Source organism: Canis aureus, chromosome 23 (assembly GCF_053574225.1).
Source record: "Canis aureus isolate CA01 chromosome 23, VMU_Caureus_v.1.0, whole genome shotgun sequence".
Taxonomy (NCBI): domain Eukaryota; kingdom Metazoa; phylum Chordata; class Mammalia; order Carnivora; family Canidae; genus Canis; species Canis aureus.
In genome coordinates this window covers 10,558,651-10,583,394 of record NC_135633.1, presented here as the reverse complement: position 1 = coordinate 10,583,394, position 24,744 = coordinate 10,558,651, and the positions used below count along the sequence as shown (strand labels likewise).

Below are 24,744 nucleotides of genomic sequence, written 5' to 3'. Positions count from 1 at the left end.
GGGAGACTAGGTCAGCCTGGAGTTATGGGGGGCCCAAGGTGAGTAAAGGGTCGAAAGGCGTTCCCAGGGTCCAGGATTATTGGCTTGTTGGGAGGGCTTAGGGGACAGCGTGTGTGTTTGGAGGATGCGATTTTGGGGCCCATTCTTAGAGGGACCTGTGACGGGACCAAGGGGGCTCCAGGTTCTGCGGGAAAGGCCGGCGTCAAAGGTTGCTTGGAGCCGCCAGTACCGGTCCAGGTCGGGGTGTCCCCGATGGCGGCGGGGGCGTCTCACCGCACTAGAGGGTCCCACAGTCCCGGGTTTGGAAGGAAGGGACGGGTGCCCACGCCCTTCTCACCTCCGGCTGACGGGGGGGGGGGGCGCAGGCCTGGACGTCGCCCGGAGCCCCCCCCCGCCCATCGAGAGGCGCTGCCCCGGGGCGGGGCGTCGGCGGGTCCCCCCGGCCGCAGGAGCCTGGCCGGGCGGGCGCCCCCGGCGCGGGGGTTGAGGGAGGCCGGCTCCGCGCGGGGCGGGGAGGGGGGCGCGGAATCGGGGCGTTTTAGGACCCAGCGCGGCGCCTCCCTCCGGGGGCGAGTGCGGCTGCGCGCGCCGTGTGCCCGTGTCCGGAGAGCGGCGGGCTGGACGCGGACCGCGCGAGCGAGCGGGGAGCCAGCGAGCCCAGCAGCAGCCCGGGCGGCAGCAGCGTCGCGGCGGCGGCGGCCGCTCCGCGCCTCCCTCCCGGCCTCGCCGGCCTCGCCGCGCCGCGCCCGGACCCGCCACCCCCGCCTCCCGGGCGCCGCCGCCGCCGCCGCCGCAGCCCCCTCGCTGGGACCGGCACCTTCCGCCGCCTGTCCGAAGCGGGGCGCGGGGCGCGGGGCGCGGAGGCACCGGAGCCAGTGCCCACCGGCCTCGCGGACCGAACCAGCCCGGAGAGCGCGCGCCCGGCCCCGCGCAGCCCGCGCAGCCCGCGCAGCCCCGCCGCAGCCCGGGAGCTGTCCCTTCAGCACCGCCGGAGCCCGAGCGCAGCGCCGCCGAACCCCAGCTCCGGGCGGAGCGCACCGAGCGCAGCGCCCCGCGGCCGCCGCAGCGAGCAGCGCCCCGGCGCCCCTGCCCGGGGGCCCGCCATCTCCTCCAGGAGGCGGGGAGAAGGAGCGAGGAGGGCGGGCGGGCGGGCGGGCAGGCGCGCCCGCCGCCGGGGGGAGCAGGCAGCCAGGCAAGGAGAGAGGGAGGGGGCCGGAGCCCGGAGCCGCAGCCCGGCCACGCAGGGAGGAAGGCAGCGGGCGTCCATCTCCCCGGCGCCCTGGCCCCGAGCGCGCTGCGGCGACCACCGCACGGCGGAGCGCGAATTTCCCGGCCCCCTCCCCTCCCCTCCCCCTTCCGGGGGCTGAGCTCTCGGTCCGGCCTTTGGAGCAGCTGACCTCCCCCCTCCCCAACACCCGCCAAAAAAAAAAAAAAAAAGAAAGAAAGAAAGAAAAAGCTTTGTGTCCATTGCTCCATTTTCCCGCTGAGATGGGGACGGGAGCCCGGCCCCCCAACCCTCTTTTCCCTCCTCCCGGGGCTCGCCGCTGAGCGCCGGCCCTCTCCCTCCCTCCCTTCGTCCCTCCCTCCCTGTCCTCCTCCCTCCTCTCCTCCTCCTCCGCCTCCTCCGCAGCCGGACCGGCTCCCTCCCCACACCTGGCGCCCAGAGACCCCCGGGATCCCGCGCACGCTGCCCCGGACCGGCACCCGACCGAAAGCGCCCCGAGGGGCTCGGGTCGCTCCCGGGGCGGCCGGAGCCGCCATCCTCTGTGCCCCCCGACGGCTGGGGGGAGGGGGGAGGAGGCCCCGCGCCCCCCTCCCCGGCGCCAACTCCCCCTGGCGGCCGCTCCCATGGGTGTCGCTGGGCCGCGCCATGCCTAAGGGGGCGCCGCGATGGGCCAAGGGGACGAGAGCGAGCGCATCGTGATCAACGTGGGCGGCACGCGCCACCAGACGTACCGCTCGACGCTGCGCACGCTGCCCGGCACGCGGCTGGCCTGGCTGGCGGAGCCCGACGCCCACAGCCACTTCGACTATGACCCGCGCGCCGACGAGTTCTTCTTCGACCGCCACCCCGGCGTCTTCGCGCACATCCTGAACTACTACCGCACCGGCAAGCTGCACTGCCCGGCCGACGTGTGCGGGCCGCTCTACGAGGAGGAGCTGGCCTTCTGGGGCATCGACGAGACCGACGTGGAGCCCTGCTGCTGGATGACCTACCGCCAGCACCGCGACGCCGAGGAGGCGCTCGACAGCTTCGGGGGCGCGCCCCTAGACAACAGCGCCGACGACGCGGACGCCGACGGGCCCGGGGACTCGGGCGACGGGGAGGACGAGCTGGAGATGACCAAGCGCCTGGCGCTCAGCGACTCCCCGGACGGCCGGCCCGGCGGCTTCTGGCGCCGCTGGCAGCCGCGCATCTGGGCGCTCTTCGAGGACCCCTACTCCTCCCGCTACGCGCGGGTAAGTGCCCCCCCCTCCCGGTCCACCAGAGGAGCGGGGCTGGGAAGGCAGGGGCCTCTGCCTCCCCGGGGCGGGGGCGGGGGTGGATTCGAGAACCGGCGCCTGGGGAGTCAGAACTGAAAGGGGTGTGTGCGCGCGCGCATAGGAGAACCTGAATAGGAGGGGGGGTAAGAGAGCGGTTGCTCTTCCAGGGTAGACTGGTTTTGTAGGTACCTAGGGTCTGCGTCTGTATTTTCCAAATGTAATACATATGAGTGAGTACAAATGGGTGTGTGTGTGTATGAGAAGCGCGTGCACATTTATGTAAGTAAGCTGGCGTGTGTTTGGGTGGCTAAAGTGTTAGTGGGGATGAGTGAACGCGTGCGTGTATGTTGGAGTGTGCAGGAGTGCCTGCATGCCTGCATATTTGTGCCTTTGCGGATGCACACGGCGAAGGTGTGAACTGGCCCTTAGATTCTGGTGTGGGGAGGCAAGCTGGGAGCTCTTCCTCCCTCCAGGGTGAAAAGGTATCCGGAGGCAGCCAGGGCCTGCAGAGGAGGGCTTGAGGCCTGGTCTGCTGCTTGGGACACACCAGCCCTCCCCAGGGAGCATCCTCAGGCTGTTGTGAAGGGATGGTCAAGGGGGAATCTTTATGGCTAATTAATAGCTTGGTAGTTGGTGTGGGCCCCGGGCTGTGGGGAGGGTGATGCGGCCCCTCTGAGACCTGCTCCCGGGAACACAGCCTGTCCTTCCTCGTCAAAAGGGAGAGGGTTTTGGAGGGGACCGCTGGGCTTATGCCTATGCTTCTTCTGGGACCTGTCAGGGGCAGAGTGGGGGGGTCTTAAGGGGGAACCTGAAAGAAGGTGTGTCAGAGGTGGGTGTGTCTCGACCTGCCACTCCCCTTTAGAGAGAGCAGCTTGATGCCGAGTAGAAGGGCACCCTGCTGCTGACCTTGGCTTCTCCGAGGAGGCTTCTTTGGATTCCTTTCTTCATCTGTAAAATGGGAGAGGGGGGGTCTGGTGAAATCTAAGGGTCTTTGCTGCTTAACTGAGTCCAAATGGGAGACGCTGGTAGCAGCCACCCACCCTGGAGGAGATCCTCCTTGCATTCACTGGGCTCTGTGAGATCTGAATGGAACCTTAAGCATGAGGGGGAGAGTCAGAATTGGGAATTTAAAACAGAGCCACCCGCCCCCCAGCCCCCAGCAGGCAAATCACTGCCCTTTGTTACTGCTCCACATCCCTTCCCTCCGGCCCTCTGGAGCCAAGGTGGGGAGGACGGGGCAGGGGAGGAGGCAGGTCAAGGCTGAGGATCAGTGCGGGGAGGGGACTTGGCAGGCACTGAGAAGAAAAGGGCTGTGTTTAGCCACAGGCCTGGCAGATTTGTGACTTAGATGAAACACTGAGTGTTTTAGCCCGTGGGGGAGGGGGTGCAGGTCAGAGTCTTATACATTAAATCCTGGAATAGATGTGTGTTGGGTGGGGGGGGGGGCTAGGGAGAGAACCAAGCCCCTCATTTTGCCACTGAGGACCCTACACAAGGTCACTCAGGGAGCTAGAGGCCAAGCAGGACTAGAACCCAGGTCTCCTGGGACCCCTCCTCCCCTGAACTGGCTGCCAGCTCCCGGCCATTCCCAGAATGGACTGGGACCCTCAGAGGTCCACACTCCCCTCTCCTCTCCTGACAGAGGCCACCGTAGCCAGGGGATTATGTAACTGGGAGCTGTGGCTGAGCTGTGGGGAGGGGCAGGAGCAGGGGGACTGGGAGGTTGAACCAGCACATGTTGGGGATGGGGGGCATGCGGGGGAGGGCCTGGGTTAGAGCAGCTGCCCATTCAGCCTGCATTTGACCTTGGACAGCATCTCACCACCACCACCACCACCACCACCACCATCACCTTTCTCAGCCCAGGAAGGAAGGAGAAGGCCCAACTTCCTCCTTGTCCTTTCATCTACCTGGCTCCCTAATAAGAGGCTACATACCCCCACCCCACCACTTGGGCTCAGCCTTAGGGCTCTGGCCTGTGTCCCTGACTTTCAGGATAGGCAGGGGACGTGTGGGACCCGTTCCACCCCCATCACTGTCCATCTTCTTCCACTGGGCATTCCTAGCCATGGGGGTGGCCTTCACCCAATGCAGATAAATGGGCTAGTTAGTGTGGTTTGGGGTCTTGTTGGTGTTCGGAACCTTACAGAAAAGTCCTGATAGTCTCAAGTGTTCACTGAAGAGCAGACTCTAAGGGAAAAGCTGGGGTGCAGTGGGGAGGTGGAGATGGAAGCACCCCCCACATCTGTGCCACCACCTTCTTTTCCCAGTAGCCTCATAGGGTCATAGGGTCATTCCAACTCCTTTGGGTGACATAGGAGGGCACTGAGGCCCACGAGGAGGGACCTGCCCAAGGGCACTCAGGAACTGAGTGAGGGCAGGGCCTGGATTAGAACCCAGGCTTCCTGCTGCACGCCAGGCTGGCCTAGCTGCATTGCGCTGCCTCTCTGCGGCTCGTCTGCGCAGGGACCAGCGGCTGCCTGCCCTTCCTCCCCCTCCATCTTCGCTCTGCTGCCGCTGTCACCTTTGTGCACCCCTCCCCCCTCCTCAAACTGGTGGGTCGGGATTTAAATTTTGATTCTAGATTCTAGACCAGAATCCTGGGTGTGTGTGACATCGTATGTATGCGTGAGAGAAAAGCCGTGTGTGTTTTGTGTGTGTGTGTGTGAGAGAGAGAATCTGTGTAAGAGGGAATCACTGTGGGTGTGAGAGACTCTTCATATGTGTGAGAAACGCTGGATAAGAATGAAAATATGGGTGAGTGAGACTCTGGGAGTAGCGTGTGCATGTGTGTGCACGTGTGTGCGCGTGTATGTGTGTTTGTGGTGAGCCTGTGTGAGAGAGAGTCCGTGAGTCTCCGTATCAGAAATTCTGCATGAATGTGAGACAGATTCTGTGTGTTTTGAGATGGACTTTGTGTGTGAGAACGAGACAGCGTGGGAGAGAGTGCGTATATAAGAAGGAGAGGGAGACTGTATGTGTAAGAGAAATGTGTGTGTGAGAGAGAAACTTGAGGCGAGTGTGTCACTGTGTGAGTGTATTGCTGCGTGTGGCGAGTGTGGCATCGTTCATGGGAAGCTCTGCCCGTGAGGCTGTGTGTGTGTGCGTGTGTGTGTGTGTGTAAGGCTGTGCGCACGAGACCATCTGTGCATGAGGCCGGACGAGGGGTGGGGGACCCTGCCTGTGGCTCACACTGTGTGTGCGTGAGCCTCTGTGTGTCATGCGGCGGTGGGTGCCTGTTGGTGACAGAGACCCTGTGTTGCCCAGGTGTGGGTGGACCTTGAGGAAGATGAAACTCCAGACCAGCTTCCTGCTTGCTCCCTTGATCTCCTGGTCCTCCCGAGCTGCCCTAGTGAGTGGTTTTGCTCCTCATTCCTGTCCTCAAGGGAAGTCCTGCTCTGGTGCAGGCCAGGTGTTGATGCGTGGCTCAGACAGGGAGGCCACTCCCCCCCCAGGCCTCCTCGCTGGCCCCCGGAGGGAAGGGCTGTTTGGCTGCAGGGGGAGGCCCCGTCTGACCCCTTGAGGGGTGACGATGCGAGCTAGGGCAGCCGGTTCCCTGGGCCCTGTCTCCTGTGCTTCCCCGGGCGTCCGGGCTGAGGGGGTGAGGGGCGGGGAGGTGAGCTGGGGCGGGCTAAGGTGAGGGGTGGACACACTCGAGCAGAGGATGCTGGTGACGCTGTGTGGAGAGGGCCACGAGAGGAGGCGGAGTCCCAGAGGGGGCAATGCTAGGGTAAGCTTTGGGGGGCAGGTGGGAACTAGCCAGGCAGATGGCGGGGGACGGCAGTCCCGGCAGGCAAGGCCGTGAGGGTGAGGAGGTGCCAGGGCTGTTGGCAGAGCCTGGGGCGGCCCTGCCCTGAAACTGCCCTCCTCTCCGCCTCGGGGGCTGGCGCAGGCCTTGGCTTTGATCTAGGATTTGCCTGTGTTCATCAGGAACATTGTCCTGGGTCAGGTCAGGGCTGATGGCGGTCCTTGCTCTGTAGGCCAGAGAGTATCCTGTGTGTGTGATGACATCTGTCCCCCTTTCAAATGACAGTCACTTGACCTTCCAAATGACAAGGAGGTGCCAGTGGTTCCCAAGCCGAGGAGGCCCCCTCCACCCCCCTGCCCACCTCTCCTCTGATGCTGGCTCGCTGGTTCTCTGGCTCTTTGGGGCCTGGAGCAGCCCCAGCTCCTCCTCGGCTCCTGGAGAAGGAAATGTACTCGGCGGCTGGAATGAGGAGCCCCGCAAGGGACTTCTGTTCCTCCCTTGGGCCTCAGCTGACACGGGGCTCTTGGAGTCTTTCTGAGATGTGGAGGGAGAGAGCTGCTCTCAGGGACTTTCTAGACAGCGACAGCCCCCCACCCCAGAGCCCACCGGGGCCCCACCTCTAGTCATGGTAACAGGCGAAGGAGCCCCATGAGTGGGGGAGAAGAGGCTGGTGCATTACCCTCCCTGCCGCCATCCCGTGTGCTCCCCGACATGCTGTGTCCCCCGCGTGGCGCTTTTCTCCCTCCTGTGATGCTTTTACAGGAGTCCTCGTGTCTCCAAATGGCACCTTCCCCAGACACCCCGCCGCAGTCTCTCAGCCCCTTCACCTCTAAATTGGGCATAATAATAGAACTTACCTCAGAGAGTTAATGAAAGATTAACTGAGGTGATAGGTAGAGAGCCCCAAGTCACAGGGCCTGGCATGCAGCAAGTACTCAATAAATGTTGGTTGCTATCATCACTCGATTGGTTGTATTATCATTCTACTTCATGCTCTCTAGATTCCGTCCTTGGCCCTCCGTCTCCACATCCACCATCCTGGTTCAAGCCGCCAGTGTTCCCCTCAGACCCACCCCTCCAGCGACTCCCAGCTGCTCCCAGCTGCTCCCCTGCCTTCAGCCCCTGACCCCTCCAGGTCACCCTCTCCTTGGCAACCACAGAGAGAAGTCTCCTCAACTCACAAATCTGTCAGTCTATTCCCCTACCTGTTTAAAACCCTTCAGTGCTTCCCTGGACCTTATCGTGGCCCCTCCAGCCCTGCCTGCCTCCTCAGTCTCCTCTGGCCTGGCCCTCCCCATTCCTCACTGAGCAACAGCTACCCTGGCCTCATTTCAGTTTCTTACATGTGCCATGCACCCCTGCTTCAGGACCTTTGCACATGCTGTCCCCGCCCCGGGGAAGCACTCTTTCCTCCTGGTCTGCACATCTTCATCCTTCACACCCTGCTTGAAACATTGTTCCTCGGTGATGCCTTCCCAGACCCCACAGCCTGGGTCAGGGTTGAGAGCTTTTCCCTTCAGAGAAGCTATCTGGTAGGTAATAACATGTTCATTAGCAGCCTCGCTTGGTTTGGTTTGTCTCTCGCTCTAGACTCTAAGCTTCTTACATACTCAGTATATTAGGAGCTGCTGTTAATGACAGATGAGGCAGTTGAGGCCCAGAGAGGAGTGCTTTCCCAAGGCCAATGTGAGCAGGTGGGGGGCGGGTTCAGAAACCCAGATCTCTAACTCTCGGCTCAGTGGCCGATCACCCTCATGTACCTTCCCCATGCCTCAGGGAGTGCTTAGATTCCCATGCCCTAGAGGCAGGTATCTGTGCTCCTTAACTCTGGGCGGGAGGCCTGGCATCTGCCAGAAGCTTTGGGAAGATTGGCTTGAGCTTCTGAGAGCGGCAGGCGGGTTGTCTTAGAGGTGGGGGAGGGAGTGTGGAGGGGGCTCATGTCAGGGCCCGCTGCCTAGGCCAGGGATCTCGGGGCCTCCCAAGACAGCTGAATATAGTGCTATGGCTATTCTGAGCGATCCCATGACCAGTGTGCTCACTCTGGACCAAAAGGTCAGGGCCTCAAGCCTCTGCCTCCCGTCAGCCCCAAGGCCAGCCGCCGGCCTGAGCTTCCCTGCCCTAGGGGCAGGGCCAGAGGAGAAGGGGCCCCAGAGGCTCCTGGGACTGTTGGCTGCCCAGGTCTTATTCTTGGGGACCACTGGGGTGGGAGGGACGGCCTTCCACACGCATGGGGCTGTCACAGAAGATGGGTGCTCCTGGGCCACCTCTGCCCTCATCCCGTGGAGGAGAGCCAGACTCAGAGATGGGAAGACACTTGCCCAAGACCACACGGCGAATCCGTGAGGCTCAGCCTTCTCGGCCCAGGGCCTGGCCATTTGCGTTTCTTTTGGCTCTCAGTTTGAACAGGACACCAGATACCACCTGAGCATGCTGCTCTCTTACCCCCATTATTTCCTCCCCAGAGGGAGGGAGACAAAGCAGTTAGCTGCCCTCCACCTCCTGCCCGCTGCCCCCCACACCCTCCTCCGGGGCCCAGCACAGCTGGTTGAGAAGTCTGCAGGTCATCCAACCCAAAGTTGGCCCAAATTCTGTTCTTATCATCCTCCTAGCAGGAGTTTCTAGAACCCCTTTCCTTTCTTGAATCATAATACTAACGGCTGCTATTTACGAAAGCATTTACTATGTATCCGTCTTAAGCGCCTCATTTACATATTCTCATTTAATTCTCACAAAACTGCCATGGAACTGTAGCATGATCATCACGCCAGTGTCACAGATGAGGCTGCAGAGGCCCAAAGAGGTTAGTAACTTATCTGGGGTCACTTAGCTCAGGAGCGGCCGAGGCTGCCCGAGACACCAGACCTCTGTCCATAACCACTGCTCGGTGCTGCCTCCCGTTGCCGTCGCAGGATCCTGGACACCCTGGCTCAGGCTTCCGTTTCCATCTGGTTCCTTCCCTCCCCCAGGTAACACCCTTTCCCCACAACCTGTCCCGGAATCCTGCTCATCACGTTCTGACCCCTGAGCTTAGGCAGGTAGGGGTCCAGCCTCGTGGGCAGCACCGGGACGAGGGGCCTCAGAAGGTGCCTCACTGTCCCCCACTAGCCATGCAGGCCCTGGGCTCCATAGGGCCTACAGGGAAATGGCAGAGGGCTCTGGGAGGATCGGAAGCTGTCCTGCAAGAGGTGATACATGGGGGAAGCTAGGGGTGAGGCTGGCTCCTCCTCAGCTCGGCATTCGAGGCCTTCTGCTCTGGAACCTGGCCATGAGCTGTTCCTTTCTGCCAGGCTCCTCCCCAGCCTCCTCATCTTCAGCCCTCATTCCAACCTTTGGGTTTTTTGCTCATCTATTTCCCTCTCGCAGTATCCCTTCTAGATTTGCTGAATGTGAAAACCCACCCTACAAGGCCCCTAAGGCTTACCCTGGCTGCTCCTGCCCTAGCTGACCACTTTTGGGAGTGAAGGGTCTGGGCGGGGCATGGAGTCACCAGGCTTGCACGATTTGAGCTGGAGATCAGCAGGTCGCTTTCGGAGGCCTGTGGCTGGGGACAGGCAGGCCCTCTGGATCAAGGACCAGCCCAGGTGCATGGAGAGATGAGGCCACAGACAAGACCCCAGTTGTGGGCATCAGGCAACTGAGCCAGAGCAAGATCTGTAGCCGGGCCATGAAGACAACCTGGGCTCCCTCGGGCAAATCCCACCATCCCCTCAAGCTACAGATTTTGCCTCTGTGAAATACAGAGGTCATTCCAAATGACCACCAAGTCCCTTCCCAGGTCTGACATTCCAGGAGTCAAAGAATTCTGGACTTTGGCTTCCCAGAGTCACCACGGGGGCCAAGCTAGTCCTTCCCTAGCTCTCCTCCCACGTCACCAGGCCAGCCCCTCTCTAGGTTGCATTTGAGCTCTCCTGCCAAGGCCCCTGACACCAAGCAGACAGGAGCCCAGGGGCAGGGTGCTGAAGGGCTTCTTCCTACATTCATTCAGGCTTTCTCAACCTGCTCTCGTTCATTCGTTAGTTCATTGATTCATTGATTCATTGATTGATTCATTCATTCATTCATTCATTCATTCATTCATTCATTCAAGGCATAGTAATCATGCCCTGCCTGGAGTTGCCACTGTGACCACTGTGAACCATCGTTGGCTCACCAGGCCACTCGGGCATAAACCTGTGGGTACCACCTCTTCAGAGTTTGCTTGCTCAGGCCCAGCAGGTGGCACCTGTTTGCCCTCTTCTCCAGGTCGTTTTCTTGGCTGTCTGCCCTCTGGGAGTTGCAGAGAGGTGCACCCAGAGAGGAGCAGCTAAGCCAGCCTGTAGGGGCTGGGGCAGGGCAGGGAGGCTAACTTCGATGGTGAAGGGGCGCTGTGGAGGTGGTTGCAGCGAGCTCCCTCAGTGCTGGATGGGGCGGGGTGGGGTGGGGCTGGGGTATCCAGTGCTCGCTCTGGGGGCTGCAGGAGGATTCCCACCCACGGCTGACTCTCACATTACCTGGGCTGCTTCCAAAAGGTCAGGCCCCTGGGCTCTGTCCCTTGAGAATTTGATTCCTAGATCTGGGAGCAGGGGTGCTCAGGGTGCTCGCTCCACTCTCAGGGGGTGCGAATGCTCAGCAAGGGAGAATCCGCACCGGGGGCCGGGACACAGGGGCTCTGGCTGCTTGGCGCGGTCCTCTGACCAACAGCAGCAACATCACCTGGGCACTCGGTAGATGTGAAGAGGTTCAGGCCCCACTGGAGAGACCTGCTGATTCAGAACCTTCATTTTAACAAGATCCCCAGATGAATCATATGCACATTCGATTCTGAGAAGTGCTGAGGCGGGCAGCCATTCCCAGTTGAGGGGAAGCATCAGGGCACAGAGAAGCCTGAATGGGTGTGTGCAGGTTGGCAGAGCTTCAAGGGGGGTGATTCTGATCTTTCCTTGTGCCCAAGACGTTGGCACAGGGTGATGGGCCTGGGGATGAGTCCCCAGGTCAGTAAGTGGCAACTGCATCCGTCAATCCTCAGACCCAAACCCTTGGCACCATCCTTGATTCCTTCCTTTCTCTCAGGCATCAGCAAATCCCGCTCTTTCCATGTTGAAGGCGCCCCGGAACCCAACTGCGTCATATCACCTCCACCACTAGGCCCCTGGCCTACCAACTGTCCTCCCCTCCAGCTCCTTCTCCGCACGCAGCCAGGGCCATCCGGGGTGAAATGCTGGTCAGACCAAGGCACCTCTATGCTCTGCGAACTCTGGCTTCCCGTCTCACCCAGGGAGAAGCCCACGTCCTTCTGAGGGTTCTAGGGCTCCACACGAGCGCCTTGCGCCTACCATCTCCCCTTCTCTCTCCCCCTCCTCCCCATTCTGGCCTCTTTGGTTTTCCACCAGCGCAGTGCTCGTGCTTCTGCCTCAGGACCCTTCCTCTTGCTGTTCCCTCCACCTGGAGCACTTTCCCCCCCACATACTCTCTCCCTCACCTGCTTCAGGTCTGGACCTGGAGGTCATTCAGCTCATTTCATGCTCTCCCGTTTCCCCCTTTGCATTAACACCATCTAACTGTGTTTTACTTATTTACCTTGTTTGTCAGTGTCTTTCACTAGAAGACGCTAGAACAGGACCTGGCACGTAGTGGGTGCAGAATAAATATTTCTCTAGAGGATTGGATACGGAGGCCAGAGTTTAAGACCTAGGTCAGACATTGGCACCACCCCTTTGAGCCTGTTACTGGCTGACCCCCTTCTTCCTTGCCTCACCCAGGAACACGTCCCTCCATCCCTGAGCCCCGAGCAGTGGTGGAGAGGCAGGGGCTGAGGCCGGGCTAAGAGTGTTGGAGTGTCCTGGTCAGGGCTGGCGGTGGGGGGAGGCCAACACCAGTCAGGGCAGGTCCCACCTGCCACTGTCACCACTCAGGGCCAGACGAGGCTCTTCCCATGCCAGGTCCTAAGTCCTCCTTCACTCTGCCTCGGCCCGGTGAGCCCCTGGCCCACTCCCCACGACTGGAGCTCAGAGGCTAAGGAACTATTTTCCCAAACCAGGACACACGAGCTGTCACACAAGGATGGAGATGTGGCAGGGACAGTGTTTGCAGGTCCAGGTGGTCGGGCCACATGCCCAAGTCTCACTTCTCGTCCTCCTGTAAGCCAGCCCGGCTTTCTCTCCCTCCCTCTCCCTCCGCATCTACTTCCCCATCCACCTCCTTCTCTTCCCCGTCCCTTCCGTCATCCCCTTCCCTCTGTTAGTTACTGGCTGTCAACACAGACTCTTCCCCCGGCAAGCCTAGGATGCTTTCTGTCCTCGGTTCCCCTGCTGGGAGCCCCAGTCATGTGTTCAGCTGGAAGTGGGTGGGCCTCGAGGCCCCACTCGGCAATGTGACCCGGAGTCCAGTTCTCTCCTCGGAGCGTGGCCTCTTGAGCCAGGAGGCCTGCATTCGAGTCCCGGCCCCACCACTTCCCAGCTGTGTGACCTTGGACAAATGCCCTAACCTGTCTGTACCTCGAGAGGGATATTAATAGCACCTGACTCATAGGGAAGTCGAGAGGCTTGAATGTGTTAAGCACTTAGTCCAGAACCCGAAACATAATAAGTGCTTAATTATCGTAGGTTCCATTATTGTCTTTTTACTGGCGCTTGGCTCTAGAAGATCCATCAGCTGTTCACTGGCTGCTTCCTTCTTTCAGCAACTGACTCTCCTTTCAAATAACTCTCCAGGGGTCACCATGCCTACCTTGGCCCTGGGGGCCCTGGCTAGTACAGTCTGTCTCCCAGGGGCCAGGCTTCAGGGGTGTCATCCCGACGGGCCTGGCTTCTATCTTGCTTTGTGCTGCAAGTCTGCTGCACGTCCCGGGCAGATCGTGGCCTCCTGGGGACCTCGGTCTCCCCATTGTTTGTCATGTGGCACTGGTCCCTGCTCTGGCCCCCTCTCCAGGTGTAGTGGGGAACGAGGGAGATGGAGGATGGAAAGTTCTGCCGGCAGGGTAGAGAGGCAAGGGGAGCCGTTGGTGTCTGATGGGGAACCAAGCACGGGGACCTGAGATGCTGGCAAGAGTACCAGTGTGGAGGGGGCTGGTGGCCAGGGGCCTCCAAATGCCTTACTTTGCAGGCACAGCGAGCATGGGCAGCAAGGGCCAGGCCGACCCTAGATGCTGCTGGGACCTGGGGCTCCCGCCGGTGCCAATGGGCGGTGCCCAGTCCGGGGCTGGCCTGCCCCGCCAGGCCGACGCCAGGCCGGGTGGGGACGAGCTAATATTAGCCGGGGCAGCCCCAGACAGCTGAGCTCAGGGGGCCTCAGGAGCTTCACTGGGCCTGGACTCACATGTGGCTTCGGTCTGGGCCACAGCAGCCAAAGGGAGCTTTCTCGAGCCTGGGCACGGCCTTGGATGCCCCTTCTACCCTGACCGGGTCCAGACCTTCCCCTTACTAGCCTGGCAGCCCTGTTCCTGCCTCTCTCTGGCTCTGCTCCTGCCCACAAGCCCCTGGCCGCCTGCTCATGATGTGCCCCCCCTTACCTCTTCCCTTCTCCATTCATCGAGCAGGAAGAGACTTCTTTCCCTACAGCCCTACTCTGCACCTGAAGACGGTCTGTGGGGTTCTGGCCAGGGGCTGCTCGTGAGCTTTCACTTGTGCATCTGTTCATTCAACAAATATTTATTGAGTGTCCGCTTACTAGGTGGCAGGCACTGTTCTAGAAGCTGGGAATAGAGCAAAGAACAAATCAGTCAAACATTCCTGCCCTCAAGAACCTACATTCTAGTGCAGTGAGAAGAGAAAGAAACAAACGGATACATGAATATATAGTGTGTCAGGTGGTGAGGAGTGTGGTGAGGTATGTGATGGAGGGTCGGGCCCGAGGAGTGCTGGGGGTGAGGACTTCGACTAGTGGGGCAGGAAAGGCCCCTCCAAGCAGGTATGTTTCAACAAAGACTTGAAGGAGGGGAGGAAGGGAGACCTGTGACGTCTAGGGAACAGAGGCAATGAGATACGCAAAAGCCCTGAGTAGGCATGTGTGCCTGGGCCAATGTCCAGGGCTGGGCTCAGAGAGCCACGAGACAGGGGTAGGACAGAAGGAGACGAGCAGAGCTCCCCACAGCCCCACTGGGCTCTTGGCAGTAGGGTCTTGCCCCATGGGCTCTCTGGGTGTGCTAGCCTGGCTCTTGGCCACATTTCTATCTCTACTGCTGTCCTCTTTCCTCCCCTCTACTCCCCATTCATGGCCTCAGGGGCCTCAAGGAAGAGGCTCTTGCCTCACCATAATGGGGGGCCTCTGTCTTTTCCCTAAAGGCCAGCTGTGCCCGGGGGGAGTCTGTGGGGCCACACAGGGCAGCCACCAGGCTGCGGGGGAAGCTGTTCTCTGAGGGAGAAGATGGTGCGGGAGCCAGAGGAAAAGGGCCCTTACAGACAAAGGTTCTGGGAGCAATTTCCATCCACATAGCCCCCCAGGGTGGCTTACCCACTTCTCACCCCAGTTGGGCTGAGAAAGATGGTTAGTGGAGTGTTTATGGGTCCAAACTTGGTTCTACTGATGATTAGCTGTGTGACCTCTGTAAGCCTCAGCCAACTCAGCTGTAAAGGGGGGGAATACCAGGAGTTCCCACTTCAAGTCCCCCCATGAGAACCTGATGAGATAAGGTGCAGAAAGCTCTTCAGCACAGTATGTGGCACAACACAGGGGTTCGAGTCATGCTTTGTCATTCCCACCACTTGGCACACGAGGCGTCTTTCTAGGATGCTCTGCAGACACTGGCCTTCCCACTTAACTGGGGAGTTCTGAGAATATGAAACTAATGTCTAGAAGGGGTTGCTGTCACCAGGAGGCTTCGGTGATTCCCCAGGGATCTTCTCTGCCCATGAGGGTGGTAGCGCAGGGAAGTGTGACTCCCTTGTGTCTTATCACCAGGGCAGGACTGTGAACAGATTTTAGATCACGGCCTCCCGCCAGGGCCAACATCATCTTACCACTTAGAGATTAATGTTTTATGCTCAGCCTCAGGGGCTCTCTTAGCAGCTGTGAGGAACACGGTCACCCACTGGGACACCTGGAGCCACCAGAGCCCTGGGATGAGGGCTGGGCTCTTGGCAGCCTACGTGGCTGGCACCTGCTCAGGGCCGGCCCTGGGCCGTGTGCTCCTCCCCGTATCGCCATGGGAGCTCCCACCTTGGCGCCTGACCAGCACACACCCCTGGAGGATGGCGCTTGTCTTTGGGGGCCTTAGTTTCCTCATCTATGAATTGTGCATAGTGGTGCCACTTACTTCTCAGGGGCTGCAGGATCCACTAAGACAGGGACAGAAAGATAATGCGTGAGGGAGAAGATATGGTTCAAAGCAGGGCCATGTGTGCCAGAGGAGACCGCTGTCTCAAGGGCAGGGGAAGTGTGAGGAGGGGACAGGAGGAGGCGAGAGTACAGGCCTTGGACCTGGCTGGGCCTGTGTGGGCTTGGGCAGGGGGCCCTCCTGTGCGAAATGGGGATGCGTCTCAGAGGGCAAAGCCTGAAGCATCATGCCCAGCACACGAGACACGCCGACCAGGGATTGTATGTGGCTACTTGGTTCGGATGCCCTGGGGGGAGCTGGCATCATGAGGCCCTGGCTGAGCCACAGGGACAAGGAAGCAAGCTGTGGAAGCTTTGTCCCGTGGCCCCACAGCCTCAGGGGCATGAACCACTGTCACCAATGATATATTTAGCGGCACAAAGGTCAGAAATGCCAGGCACTGGCTTCTCTTCTAGGCGGCAGGAACCGTGTCTCCCAAGGCCCGGCTGTCACCAAGCAGATATTTTTTTCCTGTCTGGCAGTTTGGGGACCTGAGGAAAAGCCTCAGAGTAAGGAATCGCCATGGTCTGTACCCACTGGCCGAGTCTTTCCATGTCCATGGTCTTTCCCAAATGCTATTGTGCTACCCTTGGAAAATCCCACCCAACCTGTCTTTCCAGACCACCCACCCCTGGCCTCCAGGTACGTGAACCATTCACCTAGCTGTGTAGCTCCCCTGCCTCCTGCCTTTGCCTGTTCTGTTCCTTCCCGAACAGTCTCCTCTCCCAGAGAGCTTTGCCTGCCCTTGACCCAGCTGCCCTATTGAGGTTACACATCTCCCCAACTCAGCTGCAGCCTCTTTGAGGATAAGGACCAGCCAAAGAATGATAGTTCTGGTTACATAATATGGAATCAATAAATCTTTGCTAAAGTGGCATAGTTCACCACATCCCTGTGAGGTAGAAGGATGAGATAGCATCCCCATTTTATTGAGGAAGGAACAACTGGCCCAGAGAGATTAATTTGTTTATATGGACCATCCAGTTAGCAAGTAGTGGAAGGACTAGATCCCCAGGTCTTCTTCCGGCAATTGAACAGTCCAACTACAGCAGTGCCATGTTCCTTTCTGCTCTATTATACTAAGGTTCTGTGGTCAAGAATGAGGTGGTTGGATGGACAGATGGGTGATGGACAAGTGGATGAAAGAATGGATGAAAAGATGAGTCCATGGCTGGATGTGGATGAATGGATGGAAGGAAGGATGTATGAATGGACACCCATCTAGGTGGGTACCTTGGTGTATGAGTGAACAAATGGACAGTTGTAAGGATGGATGGACACATTTCTAGCTGCTTGGCTTCACGGCAGGAAAGGAAGTCTCACCTCTCACTGAATGGAAACACCCTAGAGGAGAGGGCTGGGAAGCCGAAGACATCAATGTGGAAGGCAGGGTGGACCAACCTAGCTCATGAGTGGAGAAAGTAGGTTTGCAGATGTAGGGGTGGGTGGTTTGCTGAGTGAGGGAGCCTGGGCCTGGGCACAGGGACTGGCCTGGGAGACTAGCCCACTCTCAAAGGTGAGAGGCTCTGATGGAGCAGCCCCAAGACAGGCTGGAAAGAAGTTGCAATCAGAGCCAGGTGAAGGGGAAGCCTCAAGATCCAGGGTTTTCCAGACTCCCTGTAGCCACTGGAGGGCAGACAGCAAGTGGGGGGTTGGCCTCAGAACCCAGGGCTGCACGGAGCATACCTGTGATTTCCATCTGTCCTGGGGTAGGGAGGCCACTCGTCTGCCCTAGGTCCCCAGCCTCCATGAGCAAGCCCCTCTGATAGCTCTGACAGGACGTGCACGAGGGGACAGTGCCCCTCTCCTGGCTGAGGAGCAGGCCCTGTTGAGTCACCTGGCTCAGGTATACCAAGATGCACTGCCTCTCCACTGCTTTTTGTCATCAGTCCCAGGCTCTAGACGTGAGCTCCAACGCTTTCATTTTAACTACCTAGCAAGGGCTAGCAGAGGGACCACAGACAAGGGTGGCCAGTAGTGGACCCTGGCAGGCTTGGATGGTGCTAGCCTAGAGCAGATTCCTCCAGCTGGAGCTAAGGACCTTCATTTGCACAAGGCACAGAGCTGTGAGCTCCAGGCTCCCTCCCAAAGCCCAGAGCATTCCCCAGCACCAGGCTGCACCCCCCACATATACACTGGCCCCAGCGATCTCCCTGGGAAACCAGGTCCCAATGAGAGTGCCTGGTGCGCCGCTAACCGCTCATTACAGTCACGGCTGCAGCTAAGTATAGCTCCAGCACACGCAAGACCAAGACAACAAGGGAAAGGCTTTCCATAAAAAAGCTCCACATGCAAACACACAAACATCTGCATGCACATGCTCCCCACACTCATGCATACCGGTGGCCCTGGACACGCATGGACCTGTACTTGCACCAACACAGAGTCTCACTCACTCACTCAGGCTTTCATTCAGCAAATGCTTGTTGAAGAGCCAGGAAAGGGTTGAGAGCATGTGTTCTGCAGTCAGACAAAGCCGGGTTTCCAATTCTAACCCCATCACCTCCCAGGTTCATGATTATGGGCAACTTAGCCTCTCCATGCTTCAGTTTCCCTCTCCATAAAATTGGGATGGCAACCACAGTACAGATCTAGAGTTGGGGTTGGGGTCAGTGAGACGGGGTGCATATGAGTGCTTAGGATGGGTCTGGCTGGGGATAAGTGACTGTACATGGTAGATGTCTGTATCCTCCCTCCTGAGTACCTACTCTGTGCCTAGCTCTGTGCTGGGAGCTTTGTTTAAAGCTGTCGTTTCTGGAAGTGATTGTGAAAAGCAGTGCCTGGTATATAATAGGCTCTCAGTAAATATTTGATGATTGAATGAATGAACAAACCACTGAAAGCTGCATCAATGGATGGTTGGATGTCCTTGGAGCTTTCTCCTCTGCGAAGGCATCCACCCTCACTTGTCTCTCGGCCAGGCTGTGTCTCCAGTAGGATCTAGATACTCCTGTGGGTAACAGGGAGATCCTAGAGGTACAGGAGGACTTCCAGGCTGTCTGGGCGCACCCCCTGCCCGTTTTGCAGATGGGGAAGTGGCCCCACCGGGGGCAGTGCCTGGTCCCGTTTGGACAATTGTCCTGCAGCACCAGCCAGGGCCCGGCTGGGCCATCGGACCATCAGGCAGGCTGGGGCCCTGGACTGGCAGTAGGCGGGGCTCTGTTTGCAGGGAAGGGGTGGCAATTCTGTCCAGCCTGGGAAGGAGGTAGGAAGCAAGCTTCAGGCTTTAAGGGTGCTGTCACCATTCCCAGCCCTTGAATAGGCCGGCAGCTAAACTGCCTGGGCCATCTCCTCCCATCGCACCTCCTCAAAAAGAAAGTGACATTTCCTGGTGCTTTTTTTAAGCCCAGGCTGGCTGGGCCTGGCCCCAGGCGTGGGGTGGGGAGGGGGCGGGTGGCACCGGGAGTCACACAGCCTGAGTCTCTCCTCACCTTGAGTGATCTCAAGGCGCTGGGAATAGACAAGGTCTCATCTCCTTGCCACGCATCCCGGATTCCAACTGCCACACTCCAGTGCTGGCACGCAGGTTTTGAATTCCGCACCCCCTCGCCAGTCATGTCCCCTGGGCAGGCCTCAGGCTGTTGCGCTCCACCATGAGTGCCTTCAGCCAGACCAGCCCCCCTGAACAGGAACCTTCTTGCCCTCGTGTCCACTCTCCTTCAGTCACACATGTTCGAGGCCAGTGGGGACTTGGGTCTTTACTGATTTTGCCCATTGTCGAAAGACGGACATGGTTGTGCCTGCAGCCAGGATAGGCACGTATCTGCTGTCAATGAGTATTGCCAGTGTAGACCTGAATCTGTTCTCAATCATGGTGCCCATTGCCAGCACGACAAATAATCTCTGTGGAGATTAAGCTGCTGAGGATGGAGGTGGATGATTAGTGACCAGATGAGTCACAGATGCATAGACAAAGATTATCCTTTTACCAGCATACACATAGATCTGCTGGAAGTGTGGTCCATGCCGGTGTAAACACGACTCTGAAATCAGTGTCTGTGTACATTGCCGGGGTAGATGCAGATGCTGCATGGGCGCATCAGTGACTGTGCACACTGCCCATACAGATGAAGGGAGGCGGGCACCACAGGAGGGGTCACTTCCTAAGGAGGTGGAAGGGGCCAACTTTGCTGTGCCCATTGCATAGATAGAAGGATGGAGACCAGCATATATAGGATCTATATCCATGACCTCCCCATAGAAGGAAAACTGTGCTCCTGGTCCCCGAAAAAGCGGCCCCTCTTTCCCTACTGGTGTGTGGCATGTGGCTGGGCCTGATGGCAGGGCCAACCCCAATCCCCAGATCCAGCCACTTCATCGAACTTGCATTCTAAGGCAGAAGAGAGACCAACAATAAAGACCAGAAGGAAGTAAATCAGGTAGCGTGAAGTACCAACGCTCAACCGGCTGGACGCTTGGACTGGCTGAATGTGACTGGATGTAAATTATACCTCAGTAAAGCTGGGGAAGTCAGTGCTCCAACATGGTCTGTGCTGTGAGGGGAGGTAGAGGGAGGAAGCTCAGATCAGTGGGGGTGCTGGCTTTGAGTAAGCCCCAGGAGATCCCGAGGGAATGAGCTCTGAGGATACCTGGGGAAGGGCGTCTGGACGGGGGGAACAGCCAGTGCGGGGGCCCGAAGGCAGGCGTATGTCTGGCATGTTGGAGGAACATGTTTGAGGAGGCGGGTGTGGCTGAAACGAGCGAAGGGGACAGCAGCAGGAGAGGAGCTAGGAGGGGCAGGGCAGGACATATCACGTAGGGGCTGCATGGAACGTGAGGACCTTGGCTTCTCCTCTGAGAGAGATGGGGAGCCTGTGCAGGGGTTTTGAGCAGAGAAATGACACAAGCAGATTTAGATGCTAAAAGGATCATCACGCTGCTCAGTTGAAAATAGTTCTCGAGCCCCAGGAATAGTGGCAGCTGGGAGACCGGTTAAGGGGATCTTACCATAACCCAGGGGAAACGACTGACCGTGGCTGGGACAGAGGTAGGAAGGGTGGTGCTGGGCAAGTGCTCACTCTGGATTTGTTTCAAGCTTAGCCAGCGGGCTTTCCTTACAGATGAAATGTGAGGTGTCACGGTCTGGGGCAAGAGCATCCAGAAGGATGGAGTTGCCGTCTCATGCGATGGAGAGGCAGTGGGCAGTGGGGGCGGCGCGGGACCCCAGGTGGCGCGTTGAGTTGGAGATGGTGCTACCAGACCTCCACCTGGAGATGCTGAGGAGTTGGACACTGAAGTCCTGAGTTCAGGAGGAGGGCTGAGCTGCAGGTAGACGTTTAGGAGTGTCCAGTGATATTTGAATAGGCCATGGTACTTAAGCCTGGAAACTAGGTGAATCGCTAAGGGGATGAACGCAGATGGAGAAGACTAAGGTTCTGGGGCACCCCAATAGTTTGAGGCAGGGAGAAGAGGTTGGCAAAGGACATCAAGAAGGAGCAGCCAGTGAAGTAGGAAGAAAATCAAGAGACTGTGGGAACCTGGGAGTGTGACAAAAAGGAGGGGGTGACCAGCTGTCTCAGATGCTGCTGATGGTCAAGGGACATGAGGACTGGGAAGTGTTCCTGTTCTTTCTGCCTAAAATGCTCTTCCTTACGACCTGTATTCCCCTAGTGTATTCTTACCCATCCTTCTAACCTCTGCACACTTGTCACTTCCTCCTGGAAACCACTATAACCCCAAGACTTGTTGTTAAAGGCCCATTAAATGCCTTGTGCTTCCCCCTCAAAGCCCTTGTCACTTCAGATAGCTACATATTTGCTTGTATGGTTATAGGATAAATGTCAGCCTCCCCTGCCAGAGGTTATGACTGTTTTTGCTCACTCTGTGCTCGGTGCCCTGCACAGACCTGGGATAAGGCATACATATTCCATTGGAGAGAGAGCAGGTGGGCAGTGACCTGTGGTCCCACCTGCACTGCATCTACCGCCCTCCCTGAGCTGTCCCTCTTGGGGCCATCTTTTTATTCCCCTCCCCCCAACACATATGTATGGATACACACATGCATACCCTGTTGGGAATCGGGACCACTAAGTCGAAGCAAAAACACAGGTGGATCCCAGGGGGCAATTTCCCATTAGATTCCTAGTGGGTATACCATGGAGCTGGGGACTCAGTTTTCTCATCTGTCTACTGGGGGCAATCAAGACTGTCCTGCTGATGGCCCAGCTATTGGAGTGTGTGTGTGTGTGTGTGTGTGTGTGTGTGTAATATTCATATGTGATTCAAAATGTGCAGATGTGTTGTAAAGTGTAGACAGCAATACCCAATGTCATTCTAACGGAAGACTATTGTCCTCCTCCGAGGCTACTGGGATGGATGTGAAAGAGATTTATAGATGGAAGCCCTGGAGCGTGATGGTTTTAGGGTCAGAAAGACCTGGTTTCAAATTCTGACTATCCCTTGCAAACTGTGGGTTTGGGGTTTTGGGGACATGTCTTAACCACTCTGAACCTCAATTTTCTTGTCTGCAATATGGAGGTAATGACATCTCCCTCGGGAGAAGTTTTTAAGGATGACCGAGATCATGTTTGTAACGGTGATCGTTATTACTTGATAGCAGAGCACAGTGGGCCTCGACAAAACCAAACACTCCCGCCCTCCACTGAGGTGGTTGTGGGAACCCAAAAGGGTAAAGCGTGTATGATCCATTTAGCCACACACGGTGAGTGCTTAACCAAATCAGGCTCTGAAACAGCGGAGCTGGCCCAGGAGAGGGGATGTGGTGAGGGCCAGGGAAAGCCCGGCCTGCCGGAGGGATGGCTCAGAGGTGGGTTTTGAGGCCCATCTGCAAGTGTGGGCAAGGCTGTCACAGGGAAGAGGAGCACGTGTGTCCTGTTGACCGCAGAGGGCAGAACTGGGATTGCTGGGAGAAAGGCAGGGAGGCTGACTTAAACACAGAATAAATGCATGTCTCTAGAGCTGCCCAAAGACAGGATGAGTGAGTGGCCTTGGGAGGCCCCCATCACTGGCGGTCACTGCAGAGGGGTTACTGAGCTGCCCCCACGGGAGGCCTCTCTATCCTATATAGGGTGCCTTCCTACTCCCTTCCTTATCTGGGAGCCTTGGTCACATATTTCTTATTCCAGTCTGTGGCACCAAAAGGTTTGAGGCACATGAGACGCACCTACAACAGAATCCTTAGAAATAAAGAAGAAAGGAAAACACGGAAGTAGTATCATACATTGAAGAAAGCCACACCCCACACCCAAGTGAAAGATTTGGTTCTGAACTGAGCACCCAATGTGGCTGAGCTCCCCGGCAGTCAGAGCCAAGAAGAGCTATCTATGAGGGGCACGTGCGGCAGGGACACACGGTGAAACACAGTTCTAAGTCCTGAAATAGAACCATTTCCTACGTGGCATACTGGTATTTCCCCAGGTTGAACATGCTAATGGGTGGTCCCCTGGAGGGTCACAGGAATAGGTGGGGTGTCAACTCCCGATGGGACCTTCTGGGGCCCTGACAGTCAGCCTTCCTGGCATGGGGGACTCTTGGGGCACTCGGGGACAGCACGGCTCCACTCCCCTCGGCACGCAGGCCTGTGTGCCTCCCTGGCGCTGACTAAGGGCAAAACCAAGCCGGAGCAGCCAGGTCTGGCTCTCAGGGTGCAGCTAGGCCGACTGGCACCGTGGATACCCTGCCTGGCTGCTTATGGGGGGCCTCCGGGAGGCCTGCAGTGTGGGGCTTTGAAGCCGGGTAGGGCTGATGGTGCCACTGAGGACTCTGCAAACCTTAGACCCCTTGTCTGAAAAGTGATAATGATAGAACTTACTTCTAGATTGGCGTGAGGTTTAAATGACCCGATGCATGGAGAGCACAAGAGGTAGGGCCTCCTCAAGACCTGGAGGCTGCCATCGTCGGCCTCCACCTTATTACCAGAGTCAGGCCGGAAAGCCAGGAGCTCTGGCTCCCACCCACTCACCGTGTGCCCTTGGGTACCCTTTCCCACCCAGCCTTACTGGCTCCCAGCCCCGGCAGGGGCTCACGTGGATAACCACGTGGAAGTGGGCATGCTAAGTCACCATTACCCTGAGGAACGTCCCTCACCGGCGGGAGGCTGTAGTGTGGGGTCTTGGACACGGCTTTGCCTTGGTCTGCGGTGCTGGGAAGTGGGCCCAAGGCCATGCCCTTGGCTCTCATGAGGCTGTCATTTGCTCCTGGTCTGTTAGCAGGCAAGTGGTAGCAGGAGCAGAAAAAAATTAGGGAAAAAAAATCCCCGAAATTAAACACATTTCTCCCTTTAGCTGTTGCTGCTGTTCTTTGCAACTACCAGCCCCCAGTAATTCGGGGGGAAAATGCTGTGTTTAGATTTTTGTGGAAGGAAGCCTTGGCCCAACTCCTGGAATACCAGCGTGCAAAGGAACTGGCAGTCTTGAGGTTTCTCCCTACCCCAGAAGTCTGCCTTGGATTTGGGGAACTCCTAGTCACCTGGGCTTTTCCTCCAGAACCCCCGTAGCATCTGCCCGGGACGTGCTATTATTATTGTGATCACCCTCGCTTTAAAAATGACGGGACTGCCTTTCCCAGAGGTCACTTGCCTGCTGCAGTCATAGAGCTCGCGGGAGAGCTGGGACTCGAACTCAGGTCCGTGAAGCCAAGCACGGGGCTCTTCTCTTTCTGCCATGTGACCTGCTTCCCAGTGTCTGGCGTGGTCTCGGGCTCACGGGTTTCATTGTGCATCGAGCTGCCTGGCGCTTGGGTCTCATCTGGCCTCACGGACCCCAGATGTGAGGATGGGGCTGGCGGCATGAGGGCCATGGAGGACACAAGTTACAAGTCGATTTCTGTTCCCACCTACAACTACTGAACCCGTCTCTGGGCCTGGGGCCAAGGACTCTGCATTCGTGTCTCCACTGAGTCACTCTCCCCCGCAGCCACCATCCCCTCCATCAGGCGGGCCTCAGGTCACTCCTGGCCCCTTCGTGCCCCACCGAACTCCTCCAGGGAGGGCTTCGTACTTCCTGCCTTCCCATCTTCCCTTCCAAGGGTCTGGGTTTGGCCACCACCAAGTAAGTGCTCCTTGGTGCTAAATCCAGAAACTTCTCCCGGGGGCTGTCTCTCAGGAAGCACAGGGCCAGGGCTGGCCCTAGTTGGGCGGACTGGTCACGGTGGTGCTCAGCCAGGCCTGCATAGGAGCATGCACCCAGCCTCACGCATGCCACACGGGCGGCTCTCTGAGGCCTGTGGTGCTGTTCTGAGATGTGGGGGCGTGTCCACCTCAGTT

The 24,744-nt window shown here is 58.1% G+C and overlaps 1 protein-coding gene across 8 annotated transcripts in view; it reads left to right on the top strand.

The window, feature by feature from the left end:
• The first annotated feature begins 1,245 nt into the window (after positions 1 to 1,245).
• KCNC1 (potassium voltage-gated channel subfamily C member 1) overlaps positions 1,246 to 24,744 on the top strand; it is a 43,344-nt gene continuing 19,845 nt past the window's right edge. For 7 of the 8 annotated variants that reach the window (XR_013361942.1, XR_013361940.1, XR_013361941.1 and 4 more), the window contains exon 1: positions 1,246 to 2,460. Coding sequence is in view for 4 of the 8 variants with exons in the window: in XM_077866298.1 (XP_077722424.1) it covers positions 1,891 to 2,460 (570 nt within the window). In the remaining 4 variants the exon portion in view is untranslated. The remainder of the gene's footprint in view (positions 2,461 to 24,744) is intronic. The other variant, XM_077866294.1, reaches the window with a different exon arrangement.